The following is a 22,415-nucleotide window of genomic DNA, read 5'->3' on the forward strand; positions in this document are numbered from 1 at the left end:
CAGAGTGAGCGTACCTGACAACACCGTGTTCGATGTGTTTGCCTCCTGCTGAGCCAAGGTGAAGATCCGAGCTGGAGCTGATGGACCTTCTCCACGGAAACCTGAGGAATGAGAGGCTATCCCTCTCCCTCTGCCTCGACCGCTGACCTGCAACGTGGCTGGAGCTACTGGCTGAGCCGCTCTACCTAAAGTCGTCCGCTGGGACTGTGCTGTCCAGGGTGCAGTAGGACACTCACGTGCTATATGCCCCTCTTGCTGACAGTGCGGTTGTCGAAGCCGGTCAAAAATAACCTTCTTGGTTACCTACAATTTACAACTGCAGATAGTGGTGAAGGATCGAATCCACAGAGAATTGATTACCTATTTATTTTTCTCAATCAAGACCAAGGAAACTAATTGAAAACACAATTGAAAGCAAGTAATTGAAAGCTCAATGAAAGTAAAGTGCAAGGAAAGTAAAAAAGGGGGGTTTTGAGATTGACTTATCTAACAACTATTGAAAGCAATTAAAACAGCAAGCAATTAAAACAGCAAGTAATTAAAATAAAAGAGGAAATCAATATGAGAAAAGTCTAGTTGAAGATATGGATCCACTTTGGTTGTTTGGGTTGATCATTGAAACATGGTTATCTTGATTGAATCAATAGGTTGGTTATGGGGGTGGAAGACACTTCTCACCACCATGTCTTTCCTTATGAAAAAACTGATTAGGGAATGTCCTCTAACCAATTACTAATCAGCAAATTGCCAAGGAACTTCCTTGGGCCAAAGGCATCAAAACAATTGCCAATTGCATGAAGAACAAGAAAGATCCAAACCCTAGCTACTCAAACGCATGAGATGTTGCTAGATCATGCAATTCCTCGGATTTTTACACCAAGTGTTCTATGGACAGAATATTTCCAGCAATCACGGACTAACAAATATCCTAATCCAACAATCAATTAACTTTGCAATCAAGAATCAAGTGGCCAATTTGATCAAAACAACAAAGCAATCTTAGAATTAAGCATCAATTGCATGAATATTGAATAAATCAAAAGCAAACACTTTATGTTCAGATCTCACAACCTTTTAAACAACCTTAGTTTCAACCAAACTTCAACTAAAAAGAAGGTTTCAGCCACTCATGGCTGAACCAAAACAGAAAATAAAAGAAAAGAAGAAGATGGAAGAACCGGCGGTGGCACAAGGTGGAGGAGTGGCGGCCGAACCTTGGAGAGGTTGGGAGATTCAAAATCTACCTCTTCTAGGCTTCTTGAAGGCTTTAAATATGTCTTGGGAGGCTGCCTAGGGTTTCATGGCAGTCCATGAGTCTTTTAGAGGCTGCCCAAAGTGCCCTTGGTCCCATATGTGCCTTCTTTGTGCATGGATTAAGGCAAAAATGTGGAGCATGTTTTGAATTGCAAGTGGGGGCTCTTTGGTCTTTTAATTACTGCCCAAGATCTTCAAGATGTTGCCTAAAGAGTTAAGAGGCTGCCCATGCATTAATAAGGAAGGTGGAGCCTTCTTTTGAATTTTGAATTTTGAATGTGCATGGCATGAAATGGGAAACATGTGATCTTCAAGATTTGGCTTCTTGAATGAGCTGGATCTTGAAATCCAATATCTGAATATGAATCTTGGAGATTTGAATTTCAAAATACTTTCCTTCTTTGGCTCTTCAATTATGGCAACTTGAGATATGGCTTCTTGAATAAGGAAAAGGCAACTTGCTGATTTGAAATTCGAATTTCAAATGGCTTTGGCTGAATGTTCTTTCCTTCTTTGCCACTTTCCTTATTTAGAACTTTCCATATTTAGCTTGACTTGATTTCAACTTGGCAGGCTTGCTCTCTTTTGCTCCAAATAAGACAGTTTTAGGGGTATTTTCTCCAGAATGTCCTTTTACACCATTTTCTGCAAAATAATATTAAAAGCACTAAATTAAGCAAAAATCATGTAAATATTCATCAATAATATTAATATAAAATGGACTAAATTATGCTCTATCACCTGCCCACACCTGAAATATGCTGTTGTCCCCACCCGACAGACTCCCTTGTGCGGCCTTCCACACCTCATGCATCTTGAACTGTCTGAGCCAGAGCTTGAGCCACCACCAAAACCCAGACTAGCCTTCAACCTCTTCCAAAACTTGTTCTTCTTTGACCTCCTGAGGCCTCTGTTCCCCTTCCTAGTGGTGTTCCCCCACTTTACACCTCTCGAGGTGGCTGTACTCAAAGTGGAGGGGTCAATTCCTCCCGAACCTGAGATCTTAGAATCCTGAGTCTAAGCGTCTTCTTGAGACTCTCCCATGCCTTCTTCAAACATGCTCATATCCAGACCTCCATCTCTTCTCTACATATCCATCTCTACTTCTCTTGTATCGGCAGACATTCTCCTTAGATCCATTCTTCTCTGCTTACATCAGAAGACCTTCCAGGGTCCCTTGATGTTCTCCATCTGCCAACTCCTCATGACTGCGCTCTTGGCAGAGCAGGGGGAAAGGTATCCATACCTTCCCTCTCAAGCGAAACTCCAGTCGATTCCACAGATCGACGAGCACCTCGCATCCTATCTTCTGAAAAACAGCACACAACACACAAACATCAGCATCATATGGTTCATGTGGAAACACATGAACCCGCATTACATACATCACATACATAACATTTCATTAATGCACATGCATATTATCATGGCATTTCACAACATCATACAAGACCAGACTCCATATTCTATCCTAGTGGACATGATCTTCCTATTGTGCTTGACCTTCTATAACATCTATGAGCCCGACACACTATAGGTCCTACCATGTGAACCTAGGGCTCTGATACCACTCTGTAACGACCCGAAAATCGGACCGCTACCGGCGCTAGGATCCAAATCGACTTAAGGTCGCCGGGACCCGTAGCAAGCCTAACATACATCCTGTATACCTGTTAAATCCCATACATGATCATACATACACGTAAAAACTGTAAACTTTTTCTTTTCCTTCACCAAGCTTAACCTGTACATGCTCATAAACTCATAAACATAAACCCCACACTGGAGCCTTCATCAAATGCTCCAATGGGGTAACATAACATACATTAAGCTTGGTATAGCATAAAACATCATAACTCATACATAAAGATCATGTATATAAAAAGGGATTAAACATCCATACCAGGGTCAAGCACAACTCTAAACCTCAAAAGACATCATTACATTACATGACTGATCAATCCTTTACATTACAATATTCTCATGTCCACAACTAACTATTACATAAACACATTACTTCTTTACTCTTGCTGACTTCTTGGTCTATCCCGTACCTGCATACCTGGGGTTAGGGGTGAGCATTCGGTCGGTTCGGTTCAAAACTGAACCGAACTGAATAAACCGAAAATCGAAATTTTAGTGTTTATAAAAATCGAATCGAACTGATTTTGATCAGAAACCGAATCGAACCGAACCAGTCTGATTCAGTTTGATTCGGTTCGGTTTGATCGGTTTCGATTTTTAATAATTTTTTATGTTTTACACTTATTTTTAATATTTTAAAATTTAATTAAAATATTTTAATTTTAATATGATTTAATTTCTCTATATTATTGAAAATACAAATTATTATCACTAATCGGTTCGGTTCGGTTTTTTCTTATCAAAACCGAATCGAACCGAAATAACTGAAATTTCTAAAATTAAAAATCGAATCGAACCGAAATATATAAAAAACTGAATCAAATTTTCAAATCGGTTCGGTTCGGTCGGTTTTTCGGTTTAAACCAAATTATGCTCAGCCCTACCTGGGGTTAGGGGAATGGGGTGAGCTACTAGAACCCAGTGAGCAGAATAGTAAAAACATATATTAAAAACCATGCTTCCATGAAATGCATCACATCACAAACAAATCACATCAAGGATGAACTTGTCACCAATAGCCCTCTACATATCCAATAGTGCCAGAACGTAGAATGGGTCCTGGTCTTTCTCTTACATAACATATCATAACATTCCAACATGCCAGAGACATAGAATGGGTCTTCCTGGACTTTTTCTTACATAGTGCCAAGGACGTAGAATGGGTCTTCCTGGACTTTCATACCGTATCATCGTATCATATCACATCATCATAACATACGAGGGCCAATGGATCATCCAAAATTCATCCACATCAACATTATAATATGCAATGCAACATATTCGTGAATTCTAATGCAAACAACCTAATATATATCATGGCATTCATGATGCATGAATCATGCTAAAACTTTCGTTAATTTAAAACATAAGGTTTTATTCTACTCACCTCTGGCTGACTCTGAAGCAGCTAGCTCACTGCTGGGGTCCTCGATTCCTCGGGTCCGAACCTACACAAGTGGACTCAAATGAGGGACCAAACATAGACTAACATGACACTAAACAACCCCCCAAAAACCCCCAAAAACACCTTAAAACAATCATAGAAATCATGCAAAGGAAGGCTGAACAGGGCACTTTCGGCAGCAGGTTCGGCGGCCGAAAGTCCCTCCAGAGTCGAAACTCCCTCCAGAGCTGAAACTCAGTGACTTTCGGCGGCCGAAACTCCCCTCCAGAGATAAAAGTCCATTTTTAGGGGCAGGGTTCGGCAGCCGAAACAAGCCACCACAGGCAGGTTCAGCGGCCGAAAGTCCCTTCGGCTGCCGAACCTGAGTTCTTCCAGAAATGGCAGAACTCAGCCTTCATGCACATTTTGCCTCCCAAACCTTTCAATCATGCATCTAGCACTCCCACAACATGCATACACACATACACAAGCATTTAGGGGTCTCAATCTATCCTAAACCCCAACAACAACACATAAAAAGCAACTCAGCAACCTACATTATCCATAAACTCAACATAAAACCTAATAATATTCAACTAACCTAAACATGCATTTCTACCCCAAAAACCATCATAAAACTTGTTTAAAACATACTAGAAGGGTTGGATCTAAGCTTACCTCTTGAAGATCGAGAGGAGAAACGATCCAAACTCGGAGACGGGGGAAAATTAGCTCCTTGGATCTCCAAGCTCCAAAACTTTATTCTTTACTCAAAAATCTTCAAAACCAAGTTAAAAACTCATAAAAATCATGAAAACTCGAAAGAAGAAACTCAAAATCGACAAGGGACGGCGGAGAACTCACCTTGGCCGAAAACGGGGAGAAAAGCTCGCCCTTTTCGGATAGGAGACCCCTTTATAGGTGGCTGGCCAGGCCACTTTCGGGGGCCTAACGTGCCTCCGCATGCATGCCATGTTCGACGGCCGAACATAAGGTTCGGCGGCCGAACATAAGGTTCGGCGGCCGAACCTGGATTTCCCCCTTATGCCTTCAGAGGCCTAAAGCACTCCCGAAGCGCATGCATGTTCGGCGGCCGAACTTGAGGTTCGGCGACCGAACCTGGGTCTTCCTCCAAGGTTATTTTCATGCAAAAACTCATTTTCTTTTCTTGCTTAAAATATAAAATACATTAAAACATTTTATAAAAACATGACTTTACCCTTCTAGAGCTTCCCAATATCCGGGATTCCACCGGACTGTAGGAATTCCTATACCGGAGTCTAGCCGGGTATTACAAAAATGATATGTCAACAGATGTTCAACCAATTGGGCTCAGGAGAAACAGTAAAGTCTGAGGAACTAAAAGAAAGAAAGTCCAGTAGTAAAGAATCGTTAAAACATTCTTCTAGTAAAAAAGCTCCAAAGAAAAAATCTAGCAGGAGAAAGCCTAAAAAATAGTCCAGTTTGGAATCGGAGTCGACAGTGTCAAGTACGTCATCCTCCAGTAAAACTCCAACATCTTCTCACTGTGACAGCAATGAAAATGACTGTTATAGGATATTACCAGCAAGACTGACAAAGTAAAAGAAAAAGGGAAGAAAAAGAAAGAAAAGGTAAAGAAAAAAGGAAGAAAAGGTAAAGAAAAAAGGAAAAGGAAGGAAGAAACGGGACACCTCATCATCCTCATCATCTTCAAAATCAGAGTAAAAAACAAATACGAAAAAATAATGGCAGACAGATCACTATTCACCTACAGTAAAAGCACTATTCATCTACAGTAAAAAGCAGTTGGCAGACATACTATTTATCTACAGTAAAAGCAGTTGGCAGACATCTACAACAGTAAAAGTTTGAAAATTTTCTATAAAAAGGGAGCCTCTCCCCTTGTGAAGGCACGCATATTTTTCCTCTCTCTATTTTCTCTATCTTTACTCTTCTCTGTAAAAATTCTATATCAGTTTTCAGAAACTTTATAAAACCTTCAAGTATAATAAAATCATAGTAAGTTTTCATAGTAAGTTTTATATTATTTACTTTCTGCATATTTTATATCTGCTACTTATATAAGCCCATGTTGACGGCACCTTTCTCTTCTCCCTCCTCATTCAGACTTAATTCTGGGGATCCCAGATTAAGGTTACAGGAACCCAAACCTTAAGTTTAATTAAATTGTGTTGATTTGTTGCTTAAGTATGCTCTGTGGATGCAGCTTAGTCTGATCTTCCACATTAGAAAAACTGCTTGCTGTGTTTATTTATAAATTTTATAACGGCTGATGACCTTGGGAGGCCAGAAATATTACTCTTAAAAGCCTATGAAATTTTTGAGGCTAGAGTTATATTTCCCATGTTAAATCTTACTTGTTAATTATACTTTCTTGGTTTATTTGATAAATTCTTGATATATACTCTGAATCTTTGTATGTTTCGATCAAGATTTTTGTTGGTATCTATATATATATATAAACTTTTATTAAATTAGTAACGGATTTTGAATCTGTTACGGAATCCGTTACAAAATTAGTAACAGATTGCTAATCGGTTACTATTGCATTAGCAACGAGGTTCATAGTAACGGATACAAATCTGTTACTAAACAGGTTAGTAACAGATTTTTCATTGATTAGTAATGGAAAAATCCGTTACTAATCCGGAAAAATATTGTAGTGAAGGGGTCTTTGTCATTATATAAGACGAGTTATCCTTGGAATGGATTTGACACCTCTACATTGAGATTTCATTAACACATCATTACAAGTGTTAATGGTGGAACCTCTGGAGATTTGATGGTTATTCCTCTAGATAAGTGGCTTTCTTCATACTAAGGACGTAGACGAATCCAAAAGTATGCTGACAATTTATTTCAAAATTTGATAAATTTTATAGTCACAACATGTAATCTAGTTAAAATTTTTTTTTATGAGATTTAATGATGAAAAGAGAGAATTTCTATTGCAGGGGCTTTTCTTTTCAATTTAGTGGTTATTGGAGCTTAGAAAGGAAGTGATAGTTGCTAGGGTTTTGGTAAAGAAACTAATTCTTAGATGCTTTGATCCGGTTGAACATATTGTAACAGTTGCTGGATTAATTATTAGTTTTGTTTATATAAATTTTGTAGTTATGGGCCCATCCCTTATAAATTGCTATAATGGGCATTCTAATACAATGAATGTGGTTAATATCATTTTAACAAAGTGTTTAATATTTTGAGATTACGTTTGTAATTTTTGAAAATAAATAATACAAAGAGTGAAATAGAATAAGTATGGGTTTTACTAGAAGTGGGTTACACTGATTATGCAATGTGTTACTTCCATAAGCTTTTCTCTTGTGATCAATGGTTCACTATCTCAGCCTTTTTATCCTACAAGAGGTATTGTCTTTTTTCTTTGGGTCTTAGTAGGTTTTTTTATGATTGTATAGTTTTTTGGTATAAAGGCTTTGGGCCTTTTCTGCAATGAAACATATTTTTTGAGAAAAAAAAATCCTACAAGAGGTATTCGCCAATGACATCCACTATCTCCATATTTATTTCTATTTATTACTCAAGCTCTCTCTTGTCTTCTTGCTAAAGCCAAACAGGATGGGAATATTCATGGTATCCAACTAAATAAGCATAATCTTGTGATCACCAATGCTTTATTTGCTGATGGTACATTGATTTTTGAGTTAGCATCTCAATCTGAAGCTTTAAGGATTATGGATATCATAAAAACATATTCTGCAGCCAGAGGCCAATAAGTTAATTTCATAAAATCAAGTATCCTTTTTAGCAAAAAGACTCCTTTGCTTCTTAAGCATGATATTTTATCAATTCTTAACATGAGGGAGATGAAGGATGGGGATAAGTATTTGGATTTACCATCTTTGTAGGGTAGATCCAAGGTGAAAGCTTTGGAGTTCATTAAAGATAAGGTGTCCATGAAAACACAAGCTTGGAAGCAGAAGTTATTATTGTTAAAACTATGCCGTTTTACTATCTATTGTTATTGGTTTATATTAGTATCTAAATTATGTAGTTTTACTTGTATGAGCTGTAACTCTCTAGTCACGTGTTGTGCATGTGTTTTTGTCTGGAATAAAAGGAAGCAAGATGCTTTCAGAACCAAGTGTAACGTCATTTTACGTTTGAAATAAAATCTCTCTGATTTTCTGTCCCTTTCTTGCCTTTTTTGCACATGGTATCAGAGCTGGAACCCTAGCTCACGGCAGCACGTCGCTAGTTGCATGTGAGAAATCCTTGGTGCTCTCGAAAGATCTGGTCATGGTGAAGCGAGGGAACAGTAGCAAGGAACAGAAGGCGATTGGAGCACCAAAAAAGTTACAGATCGCAAATAGTAGAATGGGAGACCCCCCTGAGCCTTCAAGCATCTGACCATCCAGGTATGAGTTTAGTCTCCAGGTATGAGTTTAGTCTCAGCATATCTTATAGGACCTAATTTCAGATCTTAGAGTAAAGCTGTTAAGATAGCCCTAGGTGCCAAGATAAAATTGAGATTTGTCGAAGGCACAACATTAGCTCCTAGCAAAGACACTGAGGGATATGAATAGTGGAAAAGATGTGACTTCATGGTCACATCTTGGATTCTCAACTCCATCTCTAAGGAGTTGGTTGATGGCTTTATATATACTGCCTCTATAGAGATCTCTGGCAAGAGATCTATGAGAGATTCAGAGAGTGCAATGGACCTATGATTTATAAGTTGCACGGGAAAATATCTCTTATCTCTCAAGAAAATCAGTCTGTGTCAGTCTACTTCACTAAGCTGAAGAGATTATGGGATGAGCTTGGGTCAGTAGAACCACTTCCAACATGTACTTGTGGAGCCTCTAGGGCCATAGCTAAAATAACCAACATGAATATGCTCATGCAATTCCTGATGGGTTTGAATGAGGCCTTCAGGTCTGTGAGAGACCAGATATTGGGGATGGACCCTTTACCAACAGTGAACAAGACTTACTCAATGGTTGTAAAATTTGAGTCTCAAAGGGAGATTCTGGGGGTAATGAATGACAATTTAGGATCCCTTGCCCTATTGAATAAGACTCAAACTCATAATCTGTCCAGACCAAGAAGGTTTGAGGTTAAGAAGGGTCATTCCACTTTCTACAACATGGATGGCCACACTCGGGAAGGGTGTTTTAAGCTGATTGGCTATCCTGATTGGTTCAAGGCCAAGAACAAAGTTGGAATCCAATCTTTCAAGGGAAAAAAAAGCACCAAAATTATGGCTGTTATTGAAGGAAACAAATTAGAAGAGAATAATCCTCTGGAATATCTAGACACATCAAGTAGAATACATGAATTGACATCCATGTTGAGCTCTTTAAAACAAGAAGTCTCCGAACTTGTAAAAGGGAAAGGAACTCTTGCCCCAAGCACACCTCATGGATCTGAGACACATTTCATAGACTTTGTAGGTAAGCATACTCTCTATAACACTTGCCATACACAAATACAAACTAACTCTAATTGGATTCTAGACACTAGAGCCACAAATCACATGTGTTCAAATAACACTCTCTTCACCACTTTGCATTCACTACACAAGCATTATCTGTGTGCTTTCCAGATGGGAAAATAACTCAGGTTACTCAATCTAGAAAGCTAAATCTCTTTAGCAAATTAATTCTAGATGATGTTCTTTATGTTCCTCACTTTCAATACAATTTGATCTCTGTTAGTCAATTAATGAGTAGCTATGGCTACTATATAGTGATGTGAAATGATTATTGCCTTATATAGGACTCATTGAATAAGAAATTGGTGGCCATAAGCAAGAAACAAAGAGGCCTATTCAGGCTAAACCATATGAGTTTTTCTCATTCTGATGTAAGAAACTGTTTGCTTGAGATCGTGAACTTTAATGTTGATCTTCACAGCTTTGTAAATAGCACTCTTTCCCAAATGGATTTGAATAAAGAATATTCCATGCAACTTGAACATACACATAACTCTGTAGTGACCATGAATGACATGCATGATAGACTACGGCATGCATCAGTAGGTAAACTCAAACATATTAAAGGCATGGATATTGGTAATGAACCTATGAGGTGCTGTCCTGTATGTCCTCTAGCAAAATAGGCCAATTACCCTTTCCCAGAAGCCACACCTTAGCTTCAAAACCTTTTGAATTAATTCACATTGACATATGGAGGCCATATAAGACCAGCTCTATTACTAGAGCTAAGTTTTTTCTCACCATTGTTGATGACTATAGTAGGGCTATGTGGACTTTTATGATGCACTTAAAAAGTCAGACCTTCAATTTGACTAAACACTTCATATACATGGTAGAAAATCAATTTAACACTACCATTAAAGTTATTAGAACTGACAATGGAAAAGAGTTTCTAAGCCATAATTATAGTTCTCTGCTTATAAGTAAGGGAATCATGCACCAAAAATCCTATCCATACACTCCACAACAGAATGGAGTTGTGAAAAGAAAACACAGACACATACTTGACACTGCTAGAGCCTTAAAAATGCAATCATAAGTGCATATTCAATTCTGGTCAGAGTGTATCCTAATTGCTACTTACTTAATAAATAGAATGTCTATGGAACACTTTGATTGGTACACACCTTATGAAAGGCTCTATGGGACCTCACCTAACTATTCATACTTAAGAAAGTTTGGTTGCTTGTGTTTTGCTACTTCTGTGGGAACACATAAGGACAAGTTTCATGATAGAGCCATTAAAGCTATGATGATAGGTTATGCCAGAACACACAAATCTTATAAGTGGTATAACATCAATGATAAAACCTTTTTTATGAGTAGGAATGTTATCCTCTATGAAAACATCTTTCCCTTCCAAGGGACTAATCTAATTGAGAACTCTGTAGTTCCCATTCCTGTGGTTGAGAGTGATTGTCCAGATCTTGAACACTGTCCATTTGGTCATACTAGTGATGACTTACAGAAATGTCCTTCAATTAGAAGGACTCAAAGGCAAAGACAAGCCCCTGTTTGGATTCAAGACTATGTAAATTCTTTGCAAATATCCTTTATGTCCTTCCATCCCTTACATTAGTCCTACATCTACAATATTAACAAGGTCACTAAACCTTGTACCTATTCTCAAGCATTTAAGGATGCACATTGGGTTGAGGCCATGAAGCAAGAGCTTCAGGCCTTGGAAAACAACAATACCTGGGTGCTTACTAATTTACCTAAGGGTAAGAAAGCAATAGGCTGTAAATGCGTCTACAAAGTGAAATTTAAACCAAATAGAGATGTGGAAAGATATAAGGCCTGGTTGGTGGCCAAAGGCTACAACCAAATTGAGGACTTAGACTACAAAGACAGGTTTTCACTTGTGGCAAAACTTACAACTGTAAGAATTTTTATTGCCCTTGCTACTTCTAAACAATGATCAATTTTTCAATTGGATATCAATAATGCCTTTTTACATGGTCATCTAGATGAAGAGGTGTACATGACATCTCCCTAAGGTTATTACAAAGCCTAGCCAAGGGATGTTTGCTTGCTTAAAAGGTCCCTATATGCGCTTAAACAAGCCTCCAGATAGTGGAACATTGAGTTCACCAATTTTCTCAGGGGTTTAGGCTTTGTGCAATCCCCTCATGACCATTGTCTCTTTACACAGAACATAGGTACCATGTTTTTTATACTTGCTTGTGCATGTTGATGATGTTATTTTGACCGAAAACTCCATTGATACCATTACTGAATGCAAGCTTGCTTTACATTCAAAGTTTACTATCAAAGATTTAGGACCTATGAAATATTTTTTGGGCCTAGATGTTGCTAGATCCTCTCAAGCAACCTTCCTTAGTCAAACTAAATACATTTCAGATGTATTGAAAGATGCAAGCATGTTTCATTGTAAACTTGCCTCTTGTCCTTTAACTCAAGGCTTGCATTTATCTCCTGACTCAAGGGAGCTCTTTGATAAACTTGATTTATATAGAAGACTTTTAGGAGACAATGCAAGGTCCCAAGTATATACAATATCCAGAGAGTGAATTTCTAGAATAGGTACAAGTTGTCCAATCAGAGTCACAATAGGCATTCAGAGACAGGTCATTACTTATAGGGAAATAAAGTCTCTAATATAATGAGCCTTTAAGATAGCGAAGCACATGTAAAGCAGCCTCCCAATGGGGCTTTCAGGGCATGCTCATAAAATGACTCAAGTGTTGTACAACATAGCATATCCAATTGCACATCCAATTGCTCATCCCACTGCACTGTGACAGTAAAGCAGTCATGCACATTGCTGCCAATCCGGTCTTCCATGAGAGCATGAAGCACATCGAGATAGACTGCCACCTAGTCCGAGATAAACTTCAATGGGAATTCATTTTGCCTGACCATCTCCCTACTAAAGAACAACTGGTTGACATATTCACCAAGGCCTTACCAATCTATCGCCATGGCAGCCTCACCCGCAAGTTGAATCTTTTGTCTTTATCAGCTTCAACTTGAGGAGCGGGTATAAAAACTACGTCGTTTTACTATCTACAATTATTAGTTTATATTAGTATCTAAACTATGTCTCTTACTTGTATGAGTTGTAACTCTATAATAGCGTGTTGTACATGTGTTCTTGTCTGGAATAAAAGGAAGTAAGATGCTTCCAAAACCAAGTGTAACGTCATTTTATGTTTGAAATAAAATCTCTTTGGTTTTATCTCTCTTTCTTGCCTTTTTTGCACAATTATCACAAGATGTTTATTTTCCAAGTATAGATCTTTGGCAAGCTTCTCATTCTAGAAAGTCAAGATCCTAGGTGTGGCAAAGCTTGTTAGCAGGATGAAATGTGATCAAAGAAGGATTCAGGCATAATATAGGAGATAGCATGGATACTCTTCTTGTGTTTGATTCGTAGATTCCTACTATCCAAAATTTCAAAGTTCCAAGACTTTGTCTGTGTGCGGAATTGCTTTGAGGCTCCGTTTGGGTTGCTACCTTGTCATGGTTTAGGCATATGGCTACTGGCCTTTTTTTTTTTTTTTAATCAAATATATGAATCCATTAATATAAAAAGGCCCACCAACTACATGAAGATCCATAGAAGAAACACTAAAGTACAAGAAACTAACATAACAAAGCAAAGGGAAGCCTATTCTCATACTCTAGAACCAGCCCTAATAAAAGCAGAAAGGCCTAAGAAAATATATAATGGAAACCAAAACTAAGAATTCTATAACTTGATGTTGAGAACTTAACCTCGACAAGATTCCATAATAAAAAGGAAGCAGCGCTGTCTAATTTTTGAAATTCTGGCCATTCGGTGACAAATTAATGGTTCCAATAATCTCACTGGCAGAACTAACTTACGCATTCTCTTTGAAACTCAAAGAAACCACCAAAACAATAAGAGACAACTGAAAGCCTCAAGAAGAAAAGGAAGCCCACATGGCTAAGAAACCATAGAGACAACCAAATCGAGACTTTGATGGAAAGAGGTTGTAGTAAGAAACAAGGATCGCCCTCTAGATCTAGGCAGCCTTCATACCTAGGGTCAAGGGAGCCTTCAACCCCTTTAAAAGAGCCATTGAAAGGTCGATGAGGATTTAACATGACCTCTTGCACCATCCAAAGGCAAATCTATAAGCCACCGCGTCACCCCTTCACTGGATGCCACCATATCACCATAGTTGAAGACTTCCAGTCACCTACAAACATATAAAATACATATAATGTTCATAAAATACAACATATAAAGAAAAAAAAAAGGCAGTTCAATAAAGACCCCTCGCCGATAACCCCATTGTCGAAAAGAAGCCTACAAAACTTATGTATATCCCGTCCAACTATAGGAAGATGAAATCCACAGCTAAACAAAAGGAGGCCCCACTGCCCAGAGAGGCAGAAGAAAGACTTCCAAAAAAATAGAGAATGCCGGCGATACTCGAACGAAGGAGACTTCCTCCCAACGAAGAAGAAATACTCTCTCTATAAAGAGACCAAAGCACAACTTGAGGCTATTGGCCTATTAAGTCTATATATAACTTAATTTTAATGAAAAAGAAAACTTATTTTTATCCTTTACTCTGATGCTCAAATAAACTCAAATTTAAGTTTTTGTCCAAATTAAACAGAAGCTTTTCATTTATGAGAATACTAGCCCATTCTCTAATAGGAAATGGGTGAGTGAATGTAGTTCAGTGTTAAAATCTCAAAACTGAATTTAAAATTTCTCAAAATCAACTGAAATTTCTATTGGATCCAGATTAGGTAATCTCATCCTGTCGTTCCATTAACTCTCCATTTCCCAAACTCCATCAGTTTATCGAGGGATTCGCTTGCATACATGCTAACAATCCCAAATTCACCTTCATCAGCATCACCCCCAAATTCGAAAATTAGTGTGTAACGAAAATAAAGTTACAGTTATTTGTCATAATAATAAAACCCCCAACATACGTGGAAAAAATATTCTCAAGATGAAAACCACCAAAATTGCCACTGCGATTGTAGTTCTCATAGGGACTGCTACTCCCTTTGGTTTGCACACTCTTGTTTGCGTATTTATACATATAATATTATATAGTTAGCAAATAGCAATTTCTTATAATATATTAGTGTGATAATTAAAATATAATTATCAATTAAAAATTAAAAATACATTATAATTTTATTCAATTTTATTAGAATGTATGATTTAATTTATATTAAATTAATATCTTATAATATAATTTTTATATTAAAATTTCTGATAGCCTCTAAAAATTATTGGCGTGAAATTCCAAAGCTTCGGATCATTGTCGACCTGCTTGCTTCAAAAGTCCTGGAGCTTCGGTTTTGGTAGTTCAACACAAAGGTAAATGAAAATTCTAATTATTGACGTTCTGTAGCAGGCCTTGGTTTGAAGCTCTAGAGTCCAGACCATCCAGGCCATGGCTCTTTCTCTTCATGAACCAGAAATTCTCTTTTAACTTCTCAAGCTACGGCTAAGTCCTTCATGTTATCCGCCACAACCAAGTTGCTGTTTCAGGCACCGCAGTCATGGTCATGGCTTTTTTGTTTCTATACAAACTAGGAAAAGGCTAGACAAATAATGATTAATATAAAACATTTTCTTTATTAAATAAAAAATTAAATTATTTTAAAAAATAATTTTATTTTTTTTAAGAAGCAAGTCATTTTTTTGGAGTTTAGCATTTATATATATATAATTAAAAAATAAAAAAATAAATTATTTTTCTTAATTATATGAATTTTTAATTTTGCTATTCATAACTTTTCATTGCCATTATTAATAAATATATCATAGTCACGAGATACAAAATTTGTATATGTTACATATAATTTATACCTAAATATTCAATTTCACCCCTATATTTATTGGATATTAAATTTAGTCAATTTTATTTTATTTTTTTATACAAATTAGCACAAACTTAATGGAGATGGATTAGAATAATGCATGCTTCTGATTGTTTGGAATAAAAGCTTCTTGTTCTCCACTTCATCCAATTAAGTACCTAACCCCACCTAAAAGGAAAAATAGAAACAAAAGAAAAGGAAATATGCATTGCTTTTAAATATGGTCATGTGGAATAGTTTCTCTATTTTGGAATAAAAAATTTTGTAAAACTTTAATTTTTTTTATTATTTCCCTTATATTGAATAAGAAAATTTAATTTTTTTGTTTAAAAAAAATTAATTTAAAAAAAATTGATTTTTCTGTAAAATTATAAGAATTCGGTCTAATTTTTTTTTACGAAATTAATCCTTTATTTAGAGAGAATATATGACTGAGTGGGGTTAGCACTTAATCGGTTCGGTTCAAAATTGAATTGAACTGATAAATTAAAAATTAAAATTTTAATATTTATAAAAATCAAATCGAAGTGATTTTGATCAGAAATTAAATTGAATTGAACCGGTCTAATTCGGTTCGATTCAGTTCGATTTAATCAGTTTTAATTTTTAATAAATTTTTTATTTTTTCACTTTATTTTTAGTATTTTAGAATTTAATTAAAATATTTTAATTTAATATGATATAATTTCTCTATATTGTTAAAAATAACATATTATTATCACTAATTGGTTCGATTTAATTTTTTATTTTTTTTTATTAAAATCGAACCGAACTGAATCAAAATGAATAAAAAACCGAACCGAATTTTCAAATTAATTCAGTTCGGTCGATTTATTTTTAGTATTTTTTCACTTTTAGTATTTTAGAATAAAAAATTTTGTAAAACTTTAATTTTTTTATTATTTCTCTTATTTTGAATAAAAAATTTAATTTTTTATTTAAAATAAATTGAAATTGTCTATAAAATTATAAGAAGTCGGTCTAATTTTTTTTTCTTTTATGAAATTAATCCTTGCAAACGAAAAGAGAATCTATGTCTGAGTCAGGGGTGATCATTCAGATCGGTTCGGTTTCGATTTTTAATAAATTTTTTATATTTTCACTTTATTTTTAATATTTTAAAATTTAATTAAAATATTTTAATTTTAAAATGATCTAATTTTTCTATATTATTGAAAATAATATATTATTATAACTAATCGGTTCCATTTAGTTTTTTCGATTTTTTTCTAATCAAAATCAAACCGAATCAAAATAACTGAAATTTTTAAAATTAAAAACAGAATTGAAATGAATAAAAAACTGAATAAAATTTTTAAATTAATTCGGTTTGGTTGATTTTTTCGGTTTGAACCGAATACTGCTCACCCCAAGTACGAGTTATACTATGGATGTTTCTCTAGGAAATTACTTCCATAACAGGCAAAGCATAACTTCTTGTATGCATTCATCCTTTTCAATTTATCATATTCATTGCTTCTACCTTAGGAATAAAAATACTTTGCTTCTTCTACTTGGAGAATGTAATGCTTTCTTCTATATATTGGCTCATTAATTATGGACTGCTTCATCCTTCAGAAATTCACAAATTTTCTTGAAGAAGATACAATTTCATCTAGCCCAGTTTTCATTTATTATCCTTCTATAGATGGCTGAACAAATCCCATTCAGCATTGCAGAAAACTTATTAACAAAGTTGACCTCAATTGCTTCTGAAGAAATTAATTTGGTGTATGGCTTCAAAAATGATCTCAGGAAGCTTCAAACAACTCTCTCCACCATCAAAGCAATACTTATAGATGCTGATGAGAAGCAAGAGGAAAGCCGTGCAGTGAAGGACTGGATAAGGAGGCTTAAAGAGGTTGTCTACGATGCAGATGACTTGTTGGATGACGTAGCCACTGAAGGTTTGCGAAGAAAGGTTGAAGGTCAGGGAAGAGTGGTTAGGAAGGTATGCGACTTCTTTTCTTCCTCAAATCAAATTGCATTTCGTTTCAAGATGAGTCATAGAATTAAAGATGTTAGAGAGAGGCTAGATGAAGTCGCCAAAGAAATGTCTGACTTTGGCTTTATAATAAGGAAGGAAGTTGGAGTAGATATGCGAATAAAGAATAGTTGGAGGGAGACAGACTCCTTTGTATTGAAATCAGAAATTGTAGGAAGAGATAAGGATAAGGAGGAGATCATAAAATCATTGATGTGTCCAGTGAATCAAAGCAATATTTCTGTAGCTGCAATTGTTGGGTTTGGTGGCTTGGGAAAGACTGCACTTGCCCAGTTAGTGTTTAATGATGAGAAAGTGGTGAATTATTTTGATTTGAAGTTATGGGTATGTGTTTCTGAGGAGTCAAATGTTGAAATGCTAGTTAAACTCATCCTTAAAAGTGCAACTAGTAAGGAAGTGCCCAACTTATCTCTGGAACAATTACAAATCGAACTTAGACAATGTTTAGAAGGCAAAAAGTACTTGTTGGTGTTGGATGATGTGTGGAATATAAACAATAGGATTTGGAGTCAATTGAGGAAATATTTGATGGTTGGTGCCATAGGAAGTAGAATTTTAGTAACTACTCGTAGCACACGAGTTGCTTTAGCTATGGGTGTAGACTGTCCATATGCTCTAGCGGGTCTAACAGAAGATCAATCATGGGATCTATTTGAGATGCTAGCATTTAGAGAGGGAACAAGTAGAGTGAATTCAAATCTAATAGAAATTGGGAAAGAAATTGCAAAGAAGTGCAAAGGAGTTCCACTAGCAATTAGAGCTATAGGAGGCATAATGCAACTAAGAAGTGGTGAAAGTGAATGGTTGTCTATCCTAGAAAATGAGTTGTGGAAGGTCTTTGAGAGTGATAGTGATATTGGTCCAGTGTTGAAATTGAGTTATGATGACTTACCATATCATTTAAAGCAGTGCTTTGCATACTGCGCAATGTTTCCTAAAGATTATAAGTTTGATAAGGAGGATTTAATTCAATTATGGATGGCACAAGGCTATATTCAATCTCGGAGTCAAAGTAAAGATGAAAATTTAGAGGAGATTGGGGAAGGATACTTCAGTGAATTGTTATTTAGGTCATTTTTCCAAAAGGAGAAGTACTGTTATAAAATGCATGACCTTATCAGTGACCTTGCACAGTCAATGGCAGGAGATAGTTGTTTTGTACTTGATGATAATACTAAACATGTTCCTAATAGAATCCAACATGTGTTTTCTGGAAATTTGTCTTTTGAGGAATGTTTCAAGCAGCTAAAAAATAGAGGATTGAGGACACTGTATTGTAAGTATTATGGTGATAAGTTAAGCTTGAATTTAGATAGTATCTTTTCAAATTGTAGGAGCATACGTGCTTTGAGTTTAAGATGCAATATCAATAAATTGCCAGATTCAATTGGAAAGTTGAAACACTTGAGGTATCTTGGATTGTTTTGGAGTCATGAAATCAGTTCACTTCCAAACTCTATTTGCAATTTGTATAATTTGCAAACTCTAATACTCGAGGACTGTAAGCGTTTTGAAAAATTACCAACTGAAATGAGGAAATTGATTTGTCTCAGACAACTTATTATTACGGGTTGTGATAGGCTTGAATTCATGCCATTGGGATTGGGGAGATTAACAAATCTGCAGACTTTATCAACTTTCATTGTGGGAACTGATGAAGGAAGGAGATCTTCCTCATTGAATGAGTTGAATAGCCTAACCCAGCTTAGAGGTACAATCTCCATTACAGGACTTGAAAATGTGAAAAATGCTGCATTGAAGTCCAACCAAGTAAATCTCAAGGAAAAGAAGCACCTTCACTACTTGAGATTGGAATGGGGAGATAGCGATGGTGGAAATAGTGAGTTGCTGTTGGATAATCTACACCCTCACCCGAAATTGAAACGCTTGGATGTTAATTGCTATGGAGGTTTGAGGTTTTCAAATTGGCTTTCTTCTATCACAAATCTTGTCGATATTAATTTAGATAAATGTCCAAAATGTGAGCATCTGCCACCGTTGAACAATCTGCCTCATTTGGAATCTCTCTATCTTAATCAGTTTGATTCTCTGGAGTACATATCAGATGAAGATAATTTATTTTCTGCTTTATCTGCATCAACAACAACAACATTCTTTCCATCCCTAAAGATTCTTAACATTTACTTTTGCCGTAATCTGAAAGGGTGGTGGAGAACATATATGGAAGCTAAGATGGTGCCTCAATTTCCTTGTCTTTCTTACTTAACAATATCACATTGCCCTAACTTGACTTTAATGCCAACATTTCCATCTCTGGACATGAGGCTTGATCTTTCCTATGTCAGCATAAGACCATTGCAGTGGACATTGCAGATGGCTGCAATGGCTTCTGCATTACCATCAGCCTCTTCTTCAGTTACTGCTCCTTTTTCCAAATTAAAGACTTTGAGGTTACAGGGTATTAAGAATATGGAAATTAGTGATGAGGATGAACATGGGATATTTAAATGGCTATGTCTTGTTAGTCTACGACGTCTCACTCTTTCTAATCTATCAAATCTGGTGTCTCTACCAAGGGAACTTCAATATGTTACCACATTGCAGCGTCTCTCTATCAGCAGCTGTTCTAATTTGAGGGCTTTGCCTGATTGGATAGGCAACCTCACAGCACTTGAAAATCTAAATATTGATGACTGCCCTGAATTGGAATCGCTATCAAGAGGAATGCGTCAAATCACCACTTTACAACGATTGAGTATTAGAGGTTGCCCCCGTTTGTCTGAAAGATGCGGACACAATACTGCTGCAGATTGGCCCAATATTTCTCACATTCCAAATGTTCGGATAGATGAACGTGATATTCAAAAAGAAGGCCGATATTTATTGTAAGAAGAAGGATCCTCTGCTTTCATGGGTTAGTTCTTCTTTCCTTCATGTCTTTTTCACTTTAAATAAAATCATCTAATTTTTCTAGACAAATGCTTCTATTCTGTAGGTTACTTACTCTGTTCTGCCTTCATATCTTCCACAGTGAATAACTCACTGTTCTGATTGTATATAACTTTGATTTGGAGGTATTTGAATTGTTTCCCACTAATTAATTTTATGAATGGCTCATATAATTTTGATTCTTCAAATTCTGAACACAAATTCTGTCTGCAGGGAATAGATGCAAATGTGATTTGGTATGTAATTATTATTTTTATTATTACAATTTATATATAATTTTTTAATTTTTTATCATTATTATTAGTATATAACTTTTTAATTTTCTATTATTATTATTGGTATGTAATTTTTTAAATTTTTTTACAACTTTTTTAATATAATATACTAATAACAATAAAATAAAAACTTTAACATATATATTTTAATTTTATTTTTAATAATAAATAAAGTGAAAAAAATTATAATTAACATTATTAATTAATTAATCAATACTACATGTTTTCCATCTCACATTATTAATTAATTAATTAATATTATATTTTTTTCATTTCTTATGTGGATAATAAGAGAAATTGCCAAGACCACAATTAGCCTTATATAATTATATCATGTGTCATAAATTTATAATTTTTTTATATATTTTTAATTTTATTTTTATATAAAATAATAATTAATATATATTATAAATATAATTTACTACTTTTTATCATCATTATTAATGTATAACTCATGATTTCCTGTTATTAATATAAATATATATATTATAAATATAGATAGAAGCAATGGATATGATAGATTGGAAAGGATGAATACATACAAGAACTTATGCTTTGCCTGTTATTGGAGCAATTTCTTAGAGAGACATGCATAGTATAACTCAGACATTTATTCTCTCAATTTGGAATAATTCATTTTAAAAAATAATTTAAATGAATTTTTATAAAATTATACACGATTTAATTTTATTTTTAAGTAAAAAAAATTAAAATTTTTAATCTAAATAAGAGAAATAATAGAAAAAAAATCATATGCATTAAATTTGTAGAAAATTTTTTATTTCAAATAGAGATTACCATATTTAAGATAATACATATAGAAGTAATCTGTATTTCTTTTTCTTTTCTTTTTATTTTTCCTTTTAGGTGGGGTTAGGTACTTAATTGGATGAGGTGGAGATCAAGAAGCTTTTATTCCAATGATCCCAAGCTCTGGAATTTCACTCCATTGAGATTGGCCTACGAAGAGGCATCACTGTTAAGTTTGTGACTTTCTCAATAACTAAGCAATAATTATAATAAAACCATTTTTTTATAATTTAAAATTTTTATGCAAATACTAAACAGAATAGTCTAATTAGTTTTTCTTTATCGTAAGTCGGTGATCTTTCAATTTCGAGTCTTCACATCTATTTATTTTGAGATATTCACACTCATGATAAAAAATTAAAAAACTAAAAAACTACATTTTTTTATGTAATCCATCAATCATAATCGACTTTTATAGTTCTTAAGAAATAACTTCTCTAAAAATGCGAAATTAACTTCCCTAAAAGTAGACTATTTTAAACCAAACAAAGCCTTAAATTCATTTTTGATATTTGAACACTAAATTAGTATTGTCATAAATGAAAAGCTTTAGTTTAATTTGGACAAAAACTTACTTTTGGGTTCATTTGAGCATGGGATAAAAGTTGGTGGGTAAAAATGAACTTTCTTCCATTAAAATTATGTTTTAGGAACCATTGTTATAATCTTCACTGTGTCTTCTGCTTTTGATCTTCTACAGTTTTATGTACTGTGTTAAAATTCTCTCTTCAATCACAATATCTTCAAAAACCACAATCGTGCAGAAACAGAGGAACCTAATACAGCAAAATTAAGAGTCTATCATCGAGCTCAATTGGTAAATTT

The 22,415-nt window shown here is 35.1% G+C and overlaps 1 protein-coding gene across 1 annotated transcript; it reads left to right on the top strand.

The window, feature by feature from the left end:
- The first annotated feature begins 17,181 nt into the window (after nt 1-17,181).
- Nucleotides 17,182-20,742, top strand: LOC110624672 (putative disease resistance protein RGA3). Its single transcript, XM_021769896.2, has 2 exons — nt 17,182-20,470; nt 20,719-20,742. Exon 1 carries the CDS (start codon nt 17,239-17,241, stop codon nt 20,443-20,445), a length of 3,207 nt encoding a protein of 1,068 aa, XP_021625588.1. The 5' UTR covers nt 17,182-17,238; the 3' UTR covers nt 20,446-20,470; nt 20,719-20,742.
- The last annotated feature ends 1,673 nt before the right edge of the window (nt 20,743-22,415 follow it).

Source organism: Manihot esculenta, chromosome 10, assembly GCF_001659605.2.
Source record: "Manihot esculenta cultivar AM560-2 chromosome 10, M.esculenta_v8, whole genome shotgun sequence".
Taxonomy (NCBI): Eukaryota; Viridiplantae; Streptophyta; class Magnoliopsida; order Malpighiales; family Euphorbiaceae; genus Manihot; species Manihot esculenta.